Raw genomic sequence first — 20,859 nt, 5'->3', positions numbered from 1 at the left:
CTTTCTTTTCTACCCTCCCACCTATAACTACCTTTCACCTGTTAGCCTGTGCTCCTTCCCCCCTCCCTGATCAGCATTCCTGAACAAGGGCTCAAGTTCAAAATATTGACTGTCTTTTACTTCCTATGGATGCTGCATAACCTGCTGAGATTCTCCAGCACTTTTGTGTACTGCATTGTACTCCTGCGTCTGCAGATTTTCTTGTGTCCTCTCCTAAACTGCAGTTCCTCCTCTAATCCTCTGGTTCCAATCAGGTAAATCAGCTTAGGTGTACATAATTCAGATAGTCACTGCGTTGATCATTGAAGCCTTGGGTAGAACTTAGAGCAAGCTGTGATATTATGTTACAATTTATATTGCATATAAATATATTTTAAAGGAGATAAATTGTGGCAGGTTTTTTTAGTGTAGGTCACAAACAAATACAAACACTTCAAAACAGATCTCATTTAAAATGCCAGAGCTCTGCTCAAGCCAGACAGTCCAGGCTCCGAGTGCCTTTGAAAAAACTTTGAAAAATGCCTATAAGGACTTCACAAGTAGGTGTTGATTGGACGTGATGTGGTATTATTGTTTTGGAAAGCAACAGATGAACAAACTCAGAAGATTAGGTCCAGTGCTACAGTCTGTCTGAGTGAACAATGCTGTTCTAAGAGGGTCATGTGATTTTCTCAGAAAGAGAGAGAGAGAGAGAGAGAGAGAGAGAGTAATTCAGTTCTACAGTTCAGCAGCAGGGACTGGAACATGACAAGTTGGTAGGCTTGTGGAAAAACCCCATTTTGAAGATGGGTTGTGAGTTCTTAGTTCAACCTGGTCAAAGCCCTTGCGGTCCATACAAGAGGTGATGGCTGGCTGTATAATGTTTCACTTGAAATAAGGAAACAGAAAAGAAACTCTGTGGTGACCTGAAAGAAAGAGCTAATAATCTGGAAAACCCTGATGGGGCAAGTTTCTGAAGTGACTGATGAGAAGGAATCAGTTGTGGGTGTCCAATGAGCAACAAATCTCTCTCTGAAAAACCAACAAGAACCTTCCTGAGCGGTAATGATTTAATTTTCAAGCACTAAGGCCTGGTGAATTTCATAAATGTTAAATTCTGTGCACAGTATAAGAATTGCCTGATACTAGTGAACTTGGAGGAATGAGAAGTGAGATTGGACACTGAATCAAATAACTTTTTTTGAACTTACACACACATTACATACACGTGCACTTAGAATTAGAAGAGGGTTAAGTTAGGTTAAGTTAAGTTAAGAGTAATAAGTTAAGGTTTGATCCTGTTTTATGTTTAAAGATAATTAAAAGCAACTTTTGTTAAAGTAACCATTGGCCTTGGTGAATTTCTATTGCTGCTGGGTTTTGGGGTCCTCTGGGCTCATAAAGCAAACACACCAAAATAAATATCCTCCATTTCTTTAACTCTGGAAAAATTAGTGGATTAGTTCAAATCACTTACCACCAGTTTCACGTGCAAGAACAGTGCAAACTCGAACTTCTGCCGATAGACCAATTACAGACACACGGATTTTAGTTGCTTTCAAGCACTTAAAGTTCAGAAAAAGCATACATTAGCATCAATGTAATAAACATTCTAAAATACTCCAATGAATAATTAACATTACAATACAATTCTGACTAAAATGACTATTTCCTTTGCCCTTCCCCTATTCCTTTTCCAAGGGCTTGACTCTATGGCAATAAATACTTCCCAGTACCTCACCCTGGCGTCAGTGACCAATGAACATTATATATTCAATGCAAATTTACAGTTTGGTGCAGATAGACCAGAAAACAATTAGCAGTGGAAATTCTGCATTTTTCACTTTCTCCAGGAGATCAAGCCAATGTAGCAGCTTTATGTACAAGGACTGCCTAAAGAAATCTCTTGGTGCCTGCCACATTGACCACCGCCAGTGGGCTGATAACGCCTCAAACCGTGCATCTTGGCACCTCACAGTTTGGCGGGCAGCAACCTCCTTTGAAGAAGACCGCAGAGCCCACCTCACTGATAAAAGGCTAAGGAGGAAAAACCCAACACCCAACCCCAACCAACCAATTTTCCCTTGCAACCGCTGCAATCGTGTCTGCCTGTCCCGCATCGGACTTGTCAGCCACAAACGAGCCTGCAGCTGACGTGGACTTTTTACCCCCTCCATAAATCTTCGTCCGCGAAGCCAAGCCAAAGAAAAATGTATATGTAAAGAACAATAAATCTTCTAGAATATATGGAACACAATAACTGAAGGCAAGGCCTTTCCAGCTCAATTTCTATTCAGCTGTTCTGCTAGATATAACTGAATAGCATTAATGATTACCACCTTCCCCCCACAACACTAAGTCTTTTTGGTGGGAAATTTGCGCCATAAATCGTAAGCAGTAACTTCTATATCTACATTCTGGAATTCCCATCTAAACACACACAGGGCAGGAATACACATGTGACAAACAAAATTGATGAAATATTTACCTTAATAAGATCATAAATGTTAGATGGGTCACAAGTTGTAAGACTACTAAAAATGACAAGTACCTCACGACTTGTATGTCCTGGCATGTGTCTTTTGGTGGATAAGACAAAACAGAGGTTAAGCCATCTTATATTAATCCAATACAAATTTTAACCAAATTGCAATTTGAGTACAAGTACAGCTCAAAGCATCTTAAAGGAAAGAGGAACATATAGTGACAAAATATTGAAACAATCTGGATAGATGGCATAGGAAGAAAAAGAATAGAAAACTATAACAATTTAATCAGGTTCTGAAAGCACTTACTTCAGAGTATCCATGGCCAGAGAGAGTGAATTATAAAGAGATGGTTCTCCACTGCATGACACATTAACAGCTTTACTTAAGGCTTCTTTATGCTTCTTCGGATTTCCTAATGTAGAAATAAGACAAAAGTCGTAATTTGAAAATTACAAATGGTCTCGCTGTCAGAGAGAAGGGAAGAAAATAATTCACTCATGTTTCTTCTTCCTGATTGCCTTCTACTGTCCCACTGCTGTTCAACAAATTGATCATATGCCTTTGTGATGATGTGATGTCAGATGTGATTGCCCTACCACACCTCATCAATTTGTTTAATAGAATTTATTATCAGTTTCACACAACAAGGAAAGTCACCCAAGAAAGATATCAGAGGATTGCTGGTTTATACGAAGCAATGATGAAGGAATAAAACTAAACGAGGAAAAATAGGAATAACATTATTTTATTGGAAAAAACGGTCATTTCTAAATAAATTATACTCAAATTTATACATTCGACAACAGAGATTTTGCTTCCTGAACACTTTGGGTGTATTTTATGGATTTTGGGCTGCTGATCACGAAAATCACCTTAAAATTTTCCTATCACATACTGTTTTTAAGATATAACCTATTTCTATGATTTCCTGTCATATTTCAAATCTACTAGTATATTGCCCACAAACCAAGCATACAGGTGCTATATAAACGTCATCTTAGGCCTGGGCATGCTTAGAAGGCATTTAAAGATGTTGTTGAGAATTTTTTTGGCAACTACAGAACTCCAAACTACATCCACCAGATTGACAACATGCTTCAAGCACATAAAACCATTAAGTATAACATGTCATTGAAAATTAATTTTCTACATTTCCACTTGGATTTCTTCCCTGCTAATCTTAGTTAGTAACAAACATTGCGACCATGGAAAAGCAGTAGCAGGACGACTGGAATCCAGCAATGCTGGCCAACTATTGTTGAAAACTGACACAGGAGGCATCAGATGTTGAGTACAAAAATAAAATCAGCAGCGAAACATTTTTAGGTCAGTTGAACTAAGGCAATGTGTCAGCGTCATTATGCAATTAAACATGCTAAATTCAATAAAAAATAATATAATGCTTCTCCAACTTCCTACGTGATAGAGGAAATCTGAAACAGGTAGGTCATCTTTCAAAACAAAAATAATGAAACCTGGTTGGGTCCTGGAAGCTAATTGCCCATTTCCTGTTTTCAAAATAAAATCTGTATCTACTGTAATAATAAATATGCAGCTACCACTAATTTGTCCAAATTACACTGACTTTATCAAATTTGAAGAAACAGTTTGGAAGCCATTTAGGTTGATTTAAGTAGCCACACATCCATCTGCAACTGTTGTACAGTTATTAATTAATTACAGTTCACAATCTACTGCAAATATTCAATCAATATATTTCAAGTGACATTCATAATGGAGAGGAATAGAGATATTTTCAAGAGCAGAGTTGAGAGCTAGATTCCATTTCTTCAGACCCCCTCAGTAAATTTCATAGCTATTTGCAACTGTATTTTCTGCTACATAGACAATACTACATCTATGCGAGTTTCTTATTTTAAGATAGTATGAAATATACTTAATTACCTGCAAGTTCAGTAACCTTTTCTGCCCTTTTGTTTTTTGTAGAAATTATGCCAATCTAAAAATTAAAAAAAATTATAGGAATAATTGTAATATTTCACTGCAATTGAAAAAAATGACTTAAATCTTTTATACATGAAAAGCCCTATACCAGCCTTGGACAGTACCTTATATTTAAACATTCAGAGGCTCTGGTGTAGAATAAACCAGTGCAGAAAATAAAGTGTATCGCACAAGGAGAAAGTTCTGAAGATACTGTATGTAATACAATCCCACTGATTCTTTATTTAAAATAAAAGTTTAGAGTATATATTACACTGGAAAACTGAAATCTCAAATAAGCAAGTTTTTAAAGAAGAATTTTAAAAAAGGAATTGAAGAGATCATAGAACATCACAGACAGGAAATTCCAAAAAAAAAGGCCAAGAAAGCAGAATGCACATCTGAGTAATCCAGAAGATACTGGACTTGAGGAATGTAGAGGATTTAGGAGGCTTAGAAGGTTACAAGAGATAGGTATTCCTGGCCAGGAGGGGATCTGAATGGATGATGAAAAATTTAATTGCAAGATATTCAGGGTTCAGTGGCCAATGCAAGTCAACAAACGTGAAGCAAGAGGTGTACACTACTTGGTGCAGACAAGCTAAAGCACAGTGAAGCCAGATGCAGCTGACAGACCATGAGAATATTGAAATTAATGGAGAAAATATCAAGACAGATTGGCTGGTAAGGATGTACATTGTTCAGCCAGCTGGAGGCCCAGAAATATTATTGTACAGCATTTAAGTGAGAATGGGAGTCAAGGAAGCAAGATATGGGAGTCAAGAGCCCAGATAAGGAAAGTGGAGAAAAAGGACAAATTTGATTAACAATGCAGGGAAAGACGAGATCTGTCTTGACTTACAAATATTCACTTACCTGACTAATAGGATTTTGATCAAAGTATTCTTCTACAAAGTATTCTAGCAACTGGGGTTAAAAAAAAGGGAAAGAATATCACTTACATACCTAAATATAATAAAGCAATTCATGTATAATGCATCATGTATCTTTCAAGAAACCTACAGCATAAGCTTGCTTCAGGCTTTTGATGCAGATAATTCTCTTTGTATTCTTCTTTTTATTTCATGAGAGGCAATGATGATGAGTTTAGAGTCATATGCACTGAAATTCTTACTTGCTGCAGTCAAATAGATTAGCTCGACGTTCTGTTTAAATACAACCCAATTCCAATAATATACATCAAATTACCATACAGAAAGCAATAATAAATATAAAAGATAGATAACAAATATTCAGTTAAGTTAGTGCAAAAAGAAAAAAAATGGCTTTTCAATCATGCAGAGTAGTTTACATTTAAAGTAGTTGAGAGCCTGATAGCCATTTCGCATTCTTGAACATAGAAGGGCTGGATTTCACGCTTCTGTACCTTTCCAAATGGAGTAGTAAGAAAAAGCTGTGACCTGGGATCCTTTATAATGTTGGGTGGCTTCTTGAGGTACCTCATACAGAGATCTTCAATGGATGGGACATCAGAACTGGTGACAGGTATGCCTATGTTTACTACAGTTCTTTCTGGATCCTTCTGCCGGCCTGGGCACTCAAATTACCAAACCAATCAATGATGGTTTTGATGAAACCAATCAACAGACTTTCCACAGTACACGTGTAGATTTGATAGAATATTGCCAAATCTCCTCACTTCTTAGAGGCAGCACAGATGGCATAGTGATTAGTGCAACACCATTGCAGTGCCATGATCAGGGACCAGACCGGGGTTTGAAACCCACGCTGTCTGTAATGAGTTTGTACATTCTCTCCATGTGTGCATGGATTTTCCCTGGGGAGGGGACTCTGGTTTCCTCTCACTGTTCAAAAATGTACCAGGGGTGTAGTTTAATTTGAGATAAATTGGGCAGCACAGACTCGTGGGCCAAAATGACCTGTAACCATGCTTTATGTCTAAATAAAAATGCCTCGATGTGCTGATCCTCACTGTAATACGTGGTTTTCCAGGAATTTGAAGGTTCTAATCTTCACCTGCATCCCATTAAAGCAGAAAGGTTTCTCTTCCTAAAATCCACAATAAGCTCCTTGATTTTGGTGATCTTGAGAGCAAGATTATTGCTGTGGTGCTATTCAACCAGATTCTCAATCTCCACCCTGTATTCTTATTTATAATTTCCTGTTAATTGGGCAACAACGGTGGTGCATCAGCAAACTTGTAGATTGAGTTGGAGCCGAATTTGGCTAATCTTAAAATGCTACAAAAACATAATCCATTTGAAACTCTGAAGCAAACTTAAGATTTTTCACTTCACAGATGCTGTCTAAACATGCTGAATGTATTGAACATTTTCAGTTTTAAACTCAGAATTCTCTCATCTATATTATCTAACTTGTGCATAATCAAAACATTGGTAACAGACAACAGGGAAGAAACTAGAAAAGTGATGATATCATGTGAAGATTGACTCCAAATTCAGGCATAATCTGCACGTGCTTCCTCCCACATCCAAAAGTCATCTGTGGGTTAATTGCCCACTGTAAAATACAGTGAGTAAAAAAATGTGGAAGGAAAAATGATTAATGTAAGTGGATACTTTATGATTAGAGGGTACTCAGTGATATGAAAGGTCTGTTTCTATGTTCCATTAATCAGCCTTTCATGTTTCAAGGGATGAGAGCCCTTTGCATTCAAAGCTAACAAAGCAATTTAATGAAAGAAGAAACTACAATTTCTCAAGTGTACAAGAATATTACAAATAGGAGTAGGTCATCTGGCCTGTGGAGCTTGTTCTGACGTTCAGTAAGATCATGGCTGATCTGGCTCTTAACTCGGCTCCACCTACCAGCTTTTTCCCCGGGACCCAAAATATGTAAAAATGAAAGCAAAATCAATTTTTCTCCAGGACTCTGACTATGCAAAAATCTACCTGTTTCTAAGTAAAATTAATGACGCAGCCTCCACTGCTTCCTTGAACAGAGGTTTCCACAGACTCATTACTCTCTGGGAAAAAAAGTTCCTCCTCAATTCAGTCCTAAATCTACTCCCGCAAATCTTAACCATATAACTGTTTACAGCACGAAAACAGGCCATGTCGGCCCTTCAAGTCCGTACCGGTTCACTTGAACAACTCCACTAGCTCCTCCGCAAACTCCTGAGGAAGTAGAGGCTTTCTTCATGATGCCATTGGTGTCTTGGTTCCAAGAAAGATCTTCCAAGATAGTGACTCCCAAGAACCTAACATTTGCTCATCCTCTAAATCTTGAGGCAACATCCCCTAGTTCTAGTCTCATTTACCAGTGTAAACAATTTTCCTGTTTCAATCTTATCCAATCTTTTAATAATTTTACGTTTCCAGAAAATCCCCTTCCATTCTTCTGAATTCTAGTCCCAGACGAATCAATCTCTTTAAAAAAAGGACTTACTAGTTTGTACAGATACTATCTTGATTACATATTCTTTAAATTAAAATTGGAGAATCTTAAACACAGCAACATGTTATTAAAATAAGTAGCCAACAGGATGTAATTTTTTTTTACAATAAGAAAATGTAACTTTAATTTTACCTTTAACGTTGAGGTAAGTCGGTTTGGTTTCAAGTCTTGGTCTTCCATTGATTTAGACATGTCTATTATGATATACAAGTGCCGCATCTTTAAGATAGAATAAACAATACAAATGTAAAGAATAATTATATGCAGAATACCTTGCTGTGCAAACCAAGATCAAAAGATAATCATCTACTTGGTCATTATTTTGAAGGTCATGTATAAAATACTTACCATTCCAAGTCTAACTTGTCCATGTGATTCAAAGACTCTATAAAAGAGAAACCAGCGCAATTAAAACTATACCAAAATCAAAATGGACCTGTTCTTTGCAGTATATTAACTAGTTTTTTTTAAATTTAAATGTAAAAATGATTGTCCACCATATCAAAAGTGACAATGAATCCTGTATGCAAGTTCCCCTTGCTTCCCTTTATTTTTTTGTGTGATTCTCTTAATTTTTACTTTGGATTCGGAAACCAATATTATTTCTAATATTTAAGGATTTATTTTAAATGCAGGGAAGGTTAACAGAGCACAAGTGCTTTGCTGCAGTAAGTTGAAACAGAAGTAATTTATCTTGAAATATCAAAATTTAAACCAGATAAATATAGATATCGCAAGAGAGCAAGATGATGAATTTTGTTTGAATTACTTCAGCAGCAAAAAGTTGACAATATAACCATATAACCATTGGCCTTATGTTGGCCTTTCGAGTCCGCACTGGTTCACTGATTTTGTGCGCCCTCTTCAGGCATTGGTCCCAGTAGATCTTAATTCAATAACGATGGTAAACCAAATTGTTCCTGTAAATTTCTGTGGTTCTTTACTGTCTCAGGTTTAGTCAGCAGGAACTGCAGGAACAAAGTCAAGAGTGGAGAGCACCAAGTTCCTTGGTGCGCATGATAAGGATGACTTATCCCAGACCCACACCACCATTTGTCAGGAAGACACAACGGCACCTACACTTCCTAAGGAGGTTGAGGGTACTGGTCCCATCTTGAAAACTTTTTGCAGGAGCACAACTGAGTGTCTGGTGCATCATTGTGTGGGACGGTAGCTGCAAAGCATTGGACCGGAAGTCAATACAGAGAATCGTAAAAATAGTCGAGAAAATCACTGGGGTCTCCCTTTCCTCTATTGACATTTACTGGGGACAGGGCTCAAAAAATTATAGAAGATCTTTTCCATATAGCACACAGAATCTTTGACCCACTACCAACAAGGAAGAGGTAGCGGAGCATTCAAAATCAGGACTACCAGGTTGAGAAACAGCTTCTTTTGTAAGATTGATGAACAATATAATTTAACTGATTATATCATGTGCTTGTGTTGGGGGTGGGGGGTGGATCTGGAGAAACATTGTTTCATTGAGTTGTACATGTACAGTCAGATGATAATAAACAAACTAAATAGAAGACTGTTTAAGAATGGTTACCTTTGAAGATATCTTGTGGTAGAAACATATATAGAAAAGGTTGAGGGAAAGGGGTGAGATGGAAAAAAAATCAAATCAAAGTCTTCATTTCCCTCCAAATGAGCTTCAATTTAAAAGAGCAAAAAGTACAATAAAAAAACCAGAACCAATTAACAAAAATATGGTAGTGTTTTATTTGCTGGGAGATTGGCAAGTAATGTAACATGGGCAACCACCAATCATGTTCATACACTTCAATTAATTGTATCAGATTGCAATTTAAGTAGAAATTTCTGACCACTGTGGGACACAGGTAAAGAGCAGCTAACACAGGTGCCTCTTAAGCAGAACACCTTAGAACCTTCTCTTGGCCTTTGACTTTTTAAAATTGGAAACAAAATTTTCACTCCGGTCTTCCCAATGAATTTTATAGGATTACTATTGCCCAGTCACTTTTATATTCAACTATAACATATTTACTTTTTATTTCCACCTCTTACATACACAACTTTATCAAAATGTCCAACCATATTTAAAAATTAGTTACAAGAATAACAAAACAATTTTAAAGATTTACCATCATCCATACATACCATTCTCACTCACTAATTTTACTTTTAAATTAAATTAACATGCTTGTTGTCAATCAATCTTTTTGTCCTTTCACTGAAAATTTATTTCACTGTACTTTTGATACCAACTCTTACACAGCTGTGCAACTTATCTATGCACACTCACCCCAACCCTTCTCCTATATAAAATAATTCTCAAACAGTTTTTCCTGCTTTAGTTTTCTATCTGTTGCCAAATAACATTAACTCAATTTTCATTATATCCTGCAGTGGAGACTCCAAATCTTAGAAACATTAGAAACATTTCTAACATTCAATTATTCATGCAACTTGGTTTCTGGAAACAAGTTATCATTCACAAATCCACTTCAGTTCTCATTAATTATTGTGCATCTTAATGTAAATACAACTTTTGGCCCATGTAATCACTTAGAAACATGTTAATCAGGCTGACTGAACTATAGTAACCTATTTTATCCTTTTCAGACAATGTTCCAATAGTTCAGTCAGCCTAATTTACATGATTCTAAGTCAGGATAACTTTCCAAAGCAAACAATATTTGAAAAGATGCCCTCCCTTACTGTATTTATGCATCTTAAAAGTGTTTGTCTTCAATTCCACAATGCAGAAAATGCATTCTCATGTACAGTACCTCCATGATTAAAATATATGAACTTGCTCTCTGTTACCTTTTCCTTTTTTCTTTGAAGAGAAGATCATCAACCGTGGCTTTAAGAGAACCTGACTCATCTTCTTTCAGGACTTCCCTGTAAAAAGGGGTGGAAGGAGGAGTATGAAATAGTTTTTTTTCTATATTAAATGATGGAATTCTAAACAAGTCATTGCTGTAGTACTGTGTATGAAGAGAACATGTAATCATCCATCTCACTTTAAAAATAGAGCAAGAGTTTGTGATACATATGGAATCCTGGGATTCATAGAGAAGCAAAAAGTGCAGTAATGTTGAACCCATTTAAACATTGGTGAAGTGGAGCCCTGCATCCAATTTTGATTAGCTCATTTAAGAAATAATGTGACAGTCCCAGAAAAAAGATAGAAAAGATGTACCAGTATGGCTCTAGTGATAAAGCATTGCAGCCAAAAGGTTAGTCCAGAAAGACATTCTCCCCTCTTCCCCCCCTCCCCCCACCGCTCCACCACCTTCCATGGAACAAAAATCAGCTGTAAGATCTCTTATCATTAAAATTTCTCAATCATTCTAAAAGTTATATATTTGTGTATATCTGATGATTATGTGCTGTGTATTATCTGTGTACATATATGCACCATGGTTCAGAGAAACGCTATTTCATCTGGCTGTATATGTACAGTCAGATGATAATGAACTTGAAAATGAGTGGATAAAAATTTAACAACAGAAATAATCAATCTTAAATGAAACTTACCAAGTCCGTTCATAGCCTCCTTCCCACCTCTTGGTTTTTTCTGATTCATCATACATTTTCAATGTTTTGTTTGGTTATTGCCTTTGAAATTAAAAACATTTTTAAAAAAATACTAGTTTACTGCTACCTAAAAAAATACTACCATGCTCCTGCTACTCCACCAATAGTCAATATTGGACTTCTATTCTCACTAGACTTTAACAAAACTCTTCACTCTGGCCTCAGCTCACACAGCAACATCTGAGGAATTTTGGAAGAAAGACTCAATCACATTGGTCTCAAAAATTCCTAGCTGGCAGAATTTCTGCACCAAATCCCTTAATCATTGAGAACCATCGTGCCAGTATCCTGGACGATTGCTTATTTCCAGTGGAACTATATGCAATCTTTGGCTTGGCTTCGCGGACGAAGATTTATGGAGGGGTAATGTCCACGTCAGCTGCAGGCTCGTTGGTGGCTGACAAGTCCGATGCGGGACAGGCAGACACGGTTGCAGCGAAAAATTGGTGGGTTGGGTGTTGGGTGTTTCCTCCTTTGTCTTTTGTCAGTGAGGAGGGCTCTGCGGTCTTCCTCAAAGGAGGTTGCTGCCCACCGAACTGTGAGGCGCCAAGATGCAATCTTTGGCTTGGCTTCGCGGACGAAGATTTATGGAGGGGGTAAAAAGTCCACGTCAGCTGCAGGCTCGTTTGTGGCTGACAAGTCCGATGCGGGACAGGCAGACACGATTGCAGCGGTTGCAAGGGAAAATTTGTTGGTTGGGGTTGGGTGTTGGGTTTTTCCTCCTTTGCCTTTTGTCAGTGAGGTGGGCTCTGCGGTCTTCTTCAAAGGAGGTTGCTGCCCGCCAAACTGTGAGGCGCCAAGATGCACGGTTTGAGGCGTTATCAGCCCACTGGCGGTGGTCAATGTGGCAGGCACCAAGAGATTTCTTTAGGCAGTCCTTGTACCTTTTCTTTGGTGCACCTCTGTCACGGAGGCCAGTGGAGAGCTCGCCATATAACACGATCTTGGGAAGGCGATGGTCCTCCATTCTGGAGACGTGACCCATCTAGCGCAGCTGGATCTTCAGCAGCGTGGACTCGATGCTGTCGACCTCTGCCATCTCGAGTACTTCGACGTTAGGGGTGTAAGCGCTCCAATGGATGTTGAGGATGGAGCGGAGACAACGCTGGTGGAAGCGTTCTAGGAGCCGTAGGTGGTGCCGGTAGAGGACCCATGATTCGGAGCCGAACAGGAGTGTGGGTATGACAACGGCTCTGTATACGCTTATCTTTGTGAGGTTTTTCAGTTGGTTGTTATTCCAGACTCTTTTGTGTAGTCTTCCAAAGGCGCTATTTGCCTTGGCGAGTCTGTTGTCTATCTCATTGTCGATCCTTGCATCTGATGAAATGGTGCAGCCGAGATAGGTAAACTGGTTGACCGTTTTGAGTTTTGTGTGCCCGATGGAGATGTGGGGGGGCTGGTAGTCATGGTGGGGAGCTGGCTGATGGAGGACCTCAGTTTTCTTCAGGCTGACTTCCAGGCCAAACATTTTGGCAGTTTCCGCAAAGCAGGATGTCAAGCGCTGAAGAGCTGGCTCTGAATGGGCAACTAAAGCGGCATCATCTGCAAAGAGTAGTTCACGGACAAGTTTCTCTTGTGTCTTGGTGTGAGCTTGCAGGCGCCTCAGATTGAAGAGACTGCCATCCGTGCGGTACCGGATGTAAACAGCGTCTTCATTGTTGGGGTCTTTCATGGCTTGGTTCAGCATCATGCTGAAGAAGATTGAAAAGAGGGTTGGTGCGAGAACACAGCCTTGCTTCACGCCATTGTTAATGGAGAAGGGTTCAGAGAGCTCATTGCTGTATCTGACCCGACCTTGTTGGTTTTCGTGCAGTTGGATAATCATGTTGAGGAACTTTGGGGGACATCCGATGCGCTCTAGTATTTGCCAAAGCCCTTTCCTGCTCACGGTGTCGAAGGCTTTGGTGAGGTCAACAAAGGTGATGTAGAGTCCTTTGTTTTGTTCTCTGCACTTTTCTTGGAGCTGTCTGAGGGCAAAGACCATGTCAATGGTTCCTCTGTTTGCGCGAAAGCCGCACTGTGATTCTGGGAGAATATTCTCGGCGACACTAGGTATTATTCTATTTAGTGGAATCCTAGCGAAGATTTTGCCTGCAATGGAGAGCAACGTGATTCCCCTGTAGTTTGAGCAGTCTGATTTCTCGCCTTTGTTTTTGTACAGGGTGATGATGGTGGCATCACGAAGATCCTGAGGCAGTTTACCTTGGTCCCAACAAAGCTTGAAAAACTCATGCAGTTTGGCATGCAGAGTTTTGCAATAAGGAGCTGTTAACTGCAGTATCAAAGGCTGGGTGACAACTTTTGTGCAAAGATTTGGAAAGGAATATAAATGAAATCACATTTTTAGTACCAAGAAACCAAACATATTTCAATGACCCAGTCCAATCTATGAAAACGCATCTGCTCACCCAACAATTCCCATAAAATCACATTCTCCAACCTCACTGCTCCTGACTCCTCAAATCCCAAGCTCCCAATGAAAACGATCCTTAAAACCTCGTCCCAGGAGCCCCACTCCCACCGTTACCTTTTATTGCTGCAGATCCGATGCCCCGCACCAGCTCACCCACAAGCGACCGCTCCCTGTGTCACACACAAACTCCTCCGACTTCCCGCATGCGCACAAACTCCAATTCGTCTGGCGGCCGCAGGGGGCGCTCCAAGCGGGTGGCATGGACGGCGGGAGTCAGGTTGGGGCGAATCTGTGTCCGTCGCCGACTGAACTACCACTTAATACAGCTGATGTATCATAGAATTCCCACGGAGTCGAGACGACTCCAGTTCTGAGGCGGTTGGAAAGATCAACAAGAGAATATCACGACAGCGCCAGCGGATGTGAAGCCCAAGACTTGGTTACATCTGATCTTCTTCATGGTTGCCTCAGTGTGCTGGTTCTCGGAGAGGCCCTCCAATAAATGGACACCCTCTCCTTTTCCTTAAGCTCCTTGGTCTTAGTGCTGTTGAGAGCAAGATAATCGACACAATTATTTGCCTGATTCATAATTTTCCACTATTCTACTTAATCAACATTGGAGTCATCGGTGAATTTATAGTTTGTGTTGGAGCTGGACAGGGAGTAGAGCAGTAATTTGAGAAAGCGGCAGTGATGGTCAGCGAGGAGGACATGATGACAGAGATGCGCACGATTGTGATCTCTCAATTACAGAGGAAGAGAGTCCCAGTTTGCAACCCTTTTTTTGAGACTAGAATGGAAAAGGGAGACACCAAACAGAAAAGGAGGGTGGGGATAAATGCTGCGAAAGGTCGAAGAGGTACAAATGAGGAGCAGAGGTGGAAACTTGGCTTCTGTGGTCACTGAGTCGCGGTGCGAAATGAAGAGACATAGTCGAGTTGAGTTCAAATAGAAAACAACAGTTAACTATGAACTCGCACTCTTTTTAAAACCCTGGGCACCACACATAGCTAAAGGTCATGTCATCGTGCTGCCCGAGACTTCCCGAGCCGGTTCAATTTCCTGACATGCGAGCTGCCACGTGCCCTGGCACAAGATTCGATGGAGGAATCCAACAATGGGACTATTTCTGGCCATCTAGTGAACGTGTCCACGATGGTATTTCAACCCATGTGATACCAGGAATGGGCCAAAGATGTTGATGTGCACATGGTTGAACCTTTGTTGCAGCAGCTTGAAGGGTTGAAGCGGCGTCTTCACGTGTCACTGCACCTTAGCCGTCTGGCAGTCCGTGCACATCTTGGCCCAGTAGGCAACCTGCTTGTTGGAAACCAGGTAGACTATTGTGTGAATTGAGGGGTGTGCCAATCTGTGAAGTGCATCAAAAAGGCATAATCTCCAGACAGCTGGGATGATGGGGCGAGGCTGATCCATGGACACATCATAAAGGAGAGTCTTTCCTTTAGGTCCAAAGACAATGCCCTCAAGGCGCAGACCAGTGACTGCAGTTTGGTGCACTGGATTTTCTTCATCATGTGGCGCTTCAGCAAGTGCTATATAGTCAACCCCCGGAAATGGGGATTGCAATGCCTGAATGCAGGAGTGGGGCAGTATATCTCTTACCAGAGATATACTTAATCCTTGTGAACTAGGATAAGAGAGGTGGCACTGCTGTCGGGCTGACCACGGATCCGACACTTTTGCAAATGCAAATGTTAGTTATTTGTGAAGTCCCTGCCATCCAGGAAATAACGGAAATGTCGAACTGCCGGGTTCAGGGCCAGTAGCTCCCTATCGAAAGCACAATATTTGGTCTCTGGGGGTTGTAGGTGCCTACTAAAGAACGCAAGCTCTGCTCCAATACTCTGCCCACTGCTGAATCTGATGCAGGTCTATTCGCAGGTGGACCAACAGAGTTACCTTTGCTATTGTCGCCTCCTCTGTCCATTCCAGGTTGTTGGCTTTTATGGACATTAGTTCGATCAGGGGTTTCATGATCTGGGCTGTGGATTGTAGAAAGCGATGGTAGAAATTGATCATTCCTACAAACTCCTGTAAGCCTTTGACTCTGAGCAGTTTTGCAAATTTGAGGATGGCCTCCACTTTGGCTGGTAATGGGATGACACCCTTGCTGCTGATTTCACATCCAAAAAGTCGATCGAGGACAACCTGAATTTGCACTTCGTGGGGTTTATTGTTAGAACGAAGTAGGTGGCAACAGAATAAACACAGGTGCTGAAGGTGCTCTTTGTAGGAATGGCTGGCAAAGAGTATGTTGTCCAAGTACACAAAGAGAAAGTCCATTCCTCACACCACTGTGTCCAGAAACTCAAGGAGTCCAAATGGTGTTATGATAGCAGTTTTGGGTATGTCTTGTGGATTCACCAGCATCTGATGATATCTAATCAATCTTCAAGAAAATCCTGGTCCCATGGAGATTTGCAGAAGGTATAAGGTAGCGGTCTGTGATGGTGGCATCATTGAGGAACCTGTAATCCCCACACAGTCTCCAGTCCCCGTTTTCAGGGCCACCGTTTTCCCCCTGTTGGCAGAAGCCTGCAAGTCATTCGACCGAATCAAAGCTGATAATGCAAAGGCCATGATGCACATAGTGGACGAATCCACCCCTTTCAGGTGGAGAGCGATGCATCGGACTTTGCCCTGGCTGCCACACTTAACCAGGCGGGCAGACCCATAGAGTTATTTTTGCACACCCTCCAGGGCCCCGAGATCCAGCATTCCTCCATCAAGAAAGAGGCTCAGGCCATTGTTGAAACGGTACAGTACTGGATCATTACCTCACTGGTAAGCAATTTACCCTGCTGACTGGCCAACAGGCAGTTGCCTTCAGGTTAACAACCAGCAGTGGGGTAAAATCAAAAACGATAAAATCCTGAGGTGGAGAACTTCATTCTCCACCTACAATTATGACATATAGTATCAACTAACCTCCTGATGCCCTGTCTTGGAGGAAATGTGCCAGTGCGCAGATGGACCAACTGCAGTCGCTGCACAACGGCCTCTGCCACCCTGGGATCACCCATTTTTTTCATTTCATCAAGGCCCGTGACCTCCCATATTCCATTGACGATGTTAGGATGCTGACCAAAAATTGCCGGGTCTCCGCAGAGTGCAGGTCACACCTGATCAAGGCCACTCACCCCTTTGAATGCCTCAGTATGGACTTCAAAGGACCCCTACCCTCCACGGACCTCAGTGTGTACTTCATCATCATCATCGATGAGTACTTGTGGTTCCCTTTTGCCATCCCGTGTCTGGACATGACCGCAGCCACCATCATAAAGACCCTGACAACCTGTTCACCATTTTAGGATAACCTTGCTACATCCACAGCGACAGGGGTTCGTCCTTCATTAACGACAAGCTGTACCAATTTCTGCTGTCCAAGGGCATTGCCTCTAGCCGTACCACCAGCTATAACCCCCAAAGGAAATGGCCAGGTGGAGCAGGAGTATGGCACGGACTGGAAGGCAGTACTACTGGCCTTAAAGTCCAAGGGCCTCCCCATCCCCCACCGGCAAGAAGACCTCCCAGAGGCCCTCCATGCTATTCGGTCCTTCCTGTGTACAGCCACCAAGACACCTCATGAGAGACTCTACATTCCCCAGGTGATCGGCGTCAGGAATGACCCTACCTATGTGGCTGATGTCTCCTGAGCCAGTACTACTGCGGAAACATATAAGGACCCATATGTCCCACCCACTAGTTGAGAGGGTCCAACTGCTCCACATCAACCCACAGTTCTCCTACATGGCATTCCAGGATGGAAGCAAGGACCTGGCACTTGCAGGAGCATCTGAACCCCCACCCCCCCCCCTTCAGCCAATAGTCGGGTATCCCCCCCCCCCCCCAGCTCTCCAGGGCCTCAGATCCCTACTCCCACCTCCTCGGCCAACCTGCCCAACCGGTGCACACATTCCCACTCCCCCCAGCTCAGCCAAGCACCCCGGCCGGGCCGACCAAGAAGGAGCAGCCACAGCCGACGGGGTCACCACACCACTGGAGTTACATTGGTCACAACACCAAAGGAGGCCGCCGGACAAACTGAACTTATGAGGGCGCTGTTAAAACCACTGTTTAAATCATACCTAATTGACTCGTTATATGCATGATTTCATAACTCCAAAGGAAATGGGCCATTGACAATTTTTCTCAAGCAAAATATTTCAGTAACAATTGGGTCTAGAGCAGTGATTCTCAACCTTCCCTTCCCACTCACATATCACCTTAAGCAATCCCTTACTAATCACAGAGCACTGATGGCATAGGGATGACTTAAAGTGGTGTGTGAGTGGAAAGAAAAAGGTTGAGAACCACTGCAATAGACAAAAGTTAAAGGATTCTAAATGTAGTATTATGTGACAATAATAGAACCTTTATCTTTACCAAGCTGCGGACTGCTAGAGACTGGCTCAAGACTGGCTGAAAAGGTACCAGGTATCGGAACTGGGATGTGAGAGAGTGCCCAGGGCACTGAAGGCTTCCTGACTGTGTCAAAGCTTTGGATCTGGCGCTCGGGATGCCAGTGGTTTGGACTGTAGTCTGTGTGGCTGTAGGAGTGCTGGAGGCGAATCCATGGACTCTCAGTGTGGGGGGGGGGGTCTCTCCTCTCTCTCTCTGACTGTAAAAGGTGGGCATTTTCTGCCAATAGTGAATCTTCGCCTGCCTTATGGCTGACTAAAGGAAATTAGATGTGATATTACACCTATTTTACTACATGTTGATAAAGGAATCTTTTGGCATGAACGGGAGTTGGAGCGAATGAATGCGAGGGTCAGCTGCTTTAAATAAGTGAGTGATAGAAGCAGAGCAGCCATTGTAGGAGTGCCCATTGTGTGAGATGGTCAGAGATAGAGTGAGGAGTTAAGGCTTTGGCTAAAGAGGCTTCAACATGTAGCATTCTGGCTAGTTGCATCACTAGCTGGTATGGAGGTGCCAACTCTCAGGACAAGAATAAACTCTAGAGGGTTGTTAAATCGGTCTGCAACATCACAGGCACCAGGTTTCACTCCATCGAGGACATCGACATGAGGCAGTGTCTTAAAAAAAGCAGCCTCTATCCTCAAAGACCCCCATCACCCAGGCCAAGTTCTCTTCACTCTGCTATCATTGGGGAAAAGGCACAGGAGCCTAAAGATGAGCACTCAGCGGCACAAGGACAGCTTCTTCCCCACTGCCATCAGATTCCTGAATAATCAATGAACCACAGACACAGCCTTACTTTTCGTGCACTGCTATTGTTATTTTATTTTTTTATAGTGATGTCATAAGATGGTTAAAACATGTATGCTTGTGCTATGATACTGCAAAACACCAAATTTGCCGCAAAACACCAAATTTCATGACTTGTTCATGATAATAGATTCTGATTCTGTTCCAACCGGACAGTTTATAGCTGAACTGGAGGGGTGTTGCAGAGTTATGCTGTTAATAATGCTATTAATCATTAATCATGTAAAATATATTACATTTTTAGTAAAGCTTTGTAGGTTTTGAAACAGGGACACTTGCACACAAAGGCAGATCACACACTCGTGTTAGCAGATAAGATACATCTTTTGAAGACTGGCTGAAGTTGGCACAGTCATAAAAGCAAAGTGGACTGTTCTATTGAAAGTTTGCAAGCAATGAATATTTGCTAAAGAGACACCTGGTCAAATAAGCAGCCATTTGTTTGATGGCCTGCTCATTAACTTATACTTTTGAAGAAATGAAACTTCAAACAGAATCAGTGGTGATGTCATGTCATGTGATTGGTACATTTCAAGAAAGCATCTTTAATATTGAACCAGTTTTCATCTGAAGTCAGAGATGCAGTAACCTTCAGTGATAAAGGTACTGTTGTGTGTTCTCCTGTTAACAGGAGGGAACACAGAATCAATGGCTTTGAAGAAAAGGGCCACTTCGACTGCCTGTCAAAAGAGGGCAGTTCTGCTATGTCCATTTGTAATAGTCACTTCATTTAACCCATGCCTTGGTTGGTGAAATCATGATGTAAAACACAAGTTCCATAACCTCCATGCAAGAGAGGGGAACTTGTGAAAAGTTATTCATATGAAGAAACATTTGTGAGTTTTGAGAAGTCTGATGACTTCATGCCTTGCCTACCCATAATTACTTTTGAACAACAGTTTAAAGCGCTCTGGGTTTCAACACAAAAGATTTCTAAGACTGAAATTTTAAAAAGACTTTTCAGAATTGTGCCTGAACTGTAATTGTTTTGGCACCTGCCCCCCCCCCCCCCCCCACACACACACACACATATAGATTAGAGTTAATTAAGAAATGTTATGTTATTGATAATTATTAATAAAAATAATTGTTTTTGAAGATACCATTGTCTTGGTGAATTTCTATTGATGCTGGTCTTATGTCATTACAAGGGGGAACTGATATCCTTGCATGAAGGTTTGTGAGTGCTGTTCTGGGGGGTGGGGGTTGAAACTAGATTTGTAGGGAGATGAAAACCAGTGTGCCAGAGCAGATAGTGGAGTGAAGGAGGAAAAAGATGCTGTGAAGACTGCATGTAAAGACAGAAATCAAAGGGTTGTACATGGTGGAAATGTTCTCAGGTGCATCTATTTCAATGCAAGGAATATTGTAGGAAAGGCAGACGAGCTTAGAATGTGGATTGGCATGTGGAATTATGACATTGTGGCCATTAATGAAATGGTTGCGGTGGTGGGGGGGGGGGGGTGCGGGGCAGGACTGGCAGATCAATGCAATGGGGTTCAGTTGTTTCAGATGTGATAGCGGGAGGAATGAAAAGGGGAGGAGTGGCATTGCTCATCTGGGAAAATATCACAGCTGTGCTCAGACAGGACAGATCAGAGGGCTTGTCTTCTGATGTAATATTGGTAGAGCAGAGAAACGGGAAAGGTATGACCACACTCATGATGTTGTATTATAGACCATCCAATAGTCAACAAGAATTGGAAGAGCAAATCAGTAGAGAGATGGCAGATAGTTGCAGGAAACAAAGTTGTGATAACATAACATAACAATTACAGCACGGAAATAGGCCATTAGGCCCTTCTAGTCCGC

The 20,859-nt window shown here is 41.5% G+C and overlaps 1 protein-coding gene and 1 long non-coding RNA gene across 4 annotated transcripts in view; one reads left to right on the top strand and one right to left on the bottom strand.

The window, feature by feature from the left end:
- The window catches only part of gtf2h2 (general transcription factor IIH, polypeptide 2), a 28,796-nt gene extending 14,729 nt beyond the window's left edge, over positions 1–14,067 (bottom strand). For 2 of the 3 annotated variants that reach the window (XM_069936641.1, XM_069936654.1), the window contains exons 1-10: positions 13,909–14,015; positions 11,322–11,402; positions 10,605–10,682; positions 8,160–8,196; positions 7,944–8,030; positions 5,289–5,339; positions 4,374–4,428; positions 2,775–2,880; positions 2,468–2,558; positions 1,457–1,544 (exon numbers count right to left, since the gene is read on the bottom strand). In XM_069936641.1, the coding sequence (XP_069792742.1) occupies positions 1,457–1,544; positions 2,468–2,558; positions 2,775–2,880; positions 4,374–4,428; positions 5,289–5,339; positions 7,944–8,030; positions 8,160–8,196; positions 10,605–10,682; positions 11,322–11,377 (649 nt within the window). In that variant the 5' untranslated portion in view covers positions 11,378–11,402; positions 13,909–14,015. Of the gene's footprint in view, positions 1–1,456; positions 1,545–2,467; positions 2,559–2,774; positions 2,881–4,373; positions 4,429–5,288; positions 5,340–7,943; positions 8,031–8,159; positions 8,197–10,604; positions 10,683–11,321; positions 11,403–13,908 lie in introns of all 3 variants that reach the window. The other variant, XM_069936648.1, reaches the window with a different exon arrangement.
- On the top strand, positions 14,035–20,145 carry LOC138763078 (uncharacterized). The gene is made up of 2 exons (XR_011357308.1): positions 14,035–16,599; positions 18,206–20,145. It is a non-coding gene; the product is annotated as an uncharacterized lncRNA (long non-coding RNA).
- The last annotated feature ends 714 nt before the right edge of the window (positions 20,146–20,859 follow it).

The sequence above is a fragment of the Narcine bancroftii genome, chromosome 1 (genome assembly GCF_036971445.1).
Source record: "Narcine bancroftii isolate sNarBan1 chromosome 1, sNarBan1.hap1, whole genome shotgun sequence".
In the NCBI taxonomy this organism is placed as follows: Eukaryota; Metazoa; Chordata; class Chondrichthyes; order Torpediniformes; family Narcinidae; genus Narcine; species Narcine bancroftii.
The sequence above is the reverse complement of the archived record's forward strand: the minus strand, read 5'-3'. Positions and strand labels throughout refer to the sequence as shown.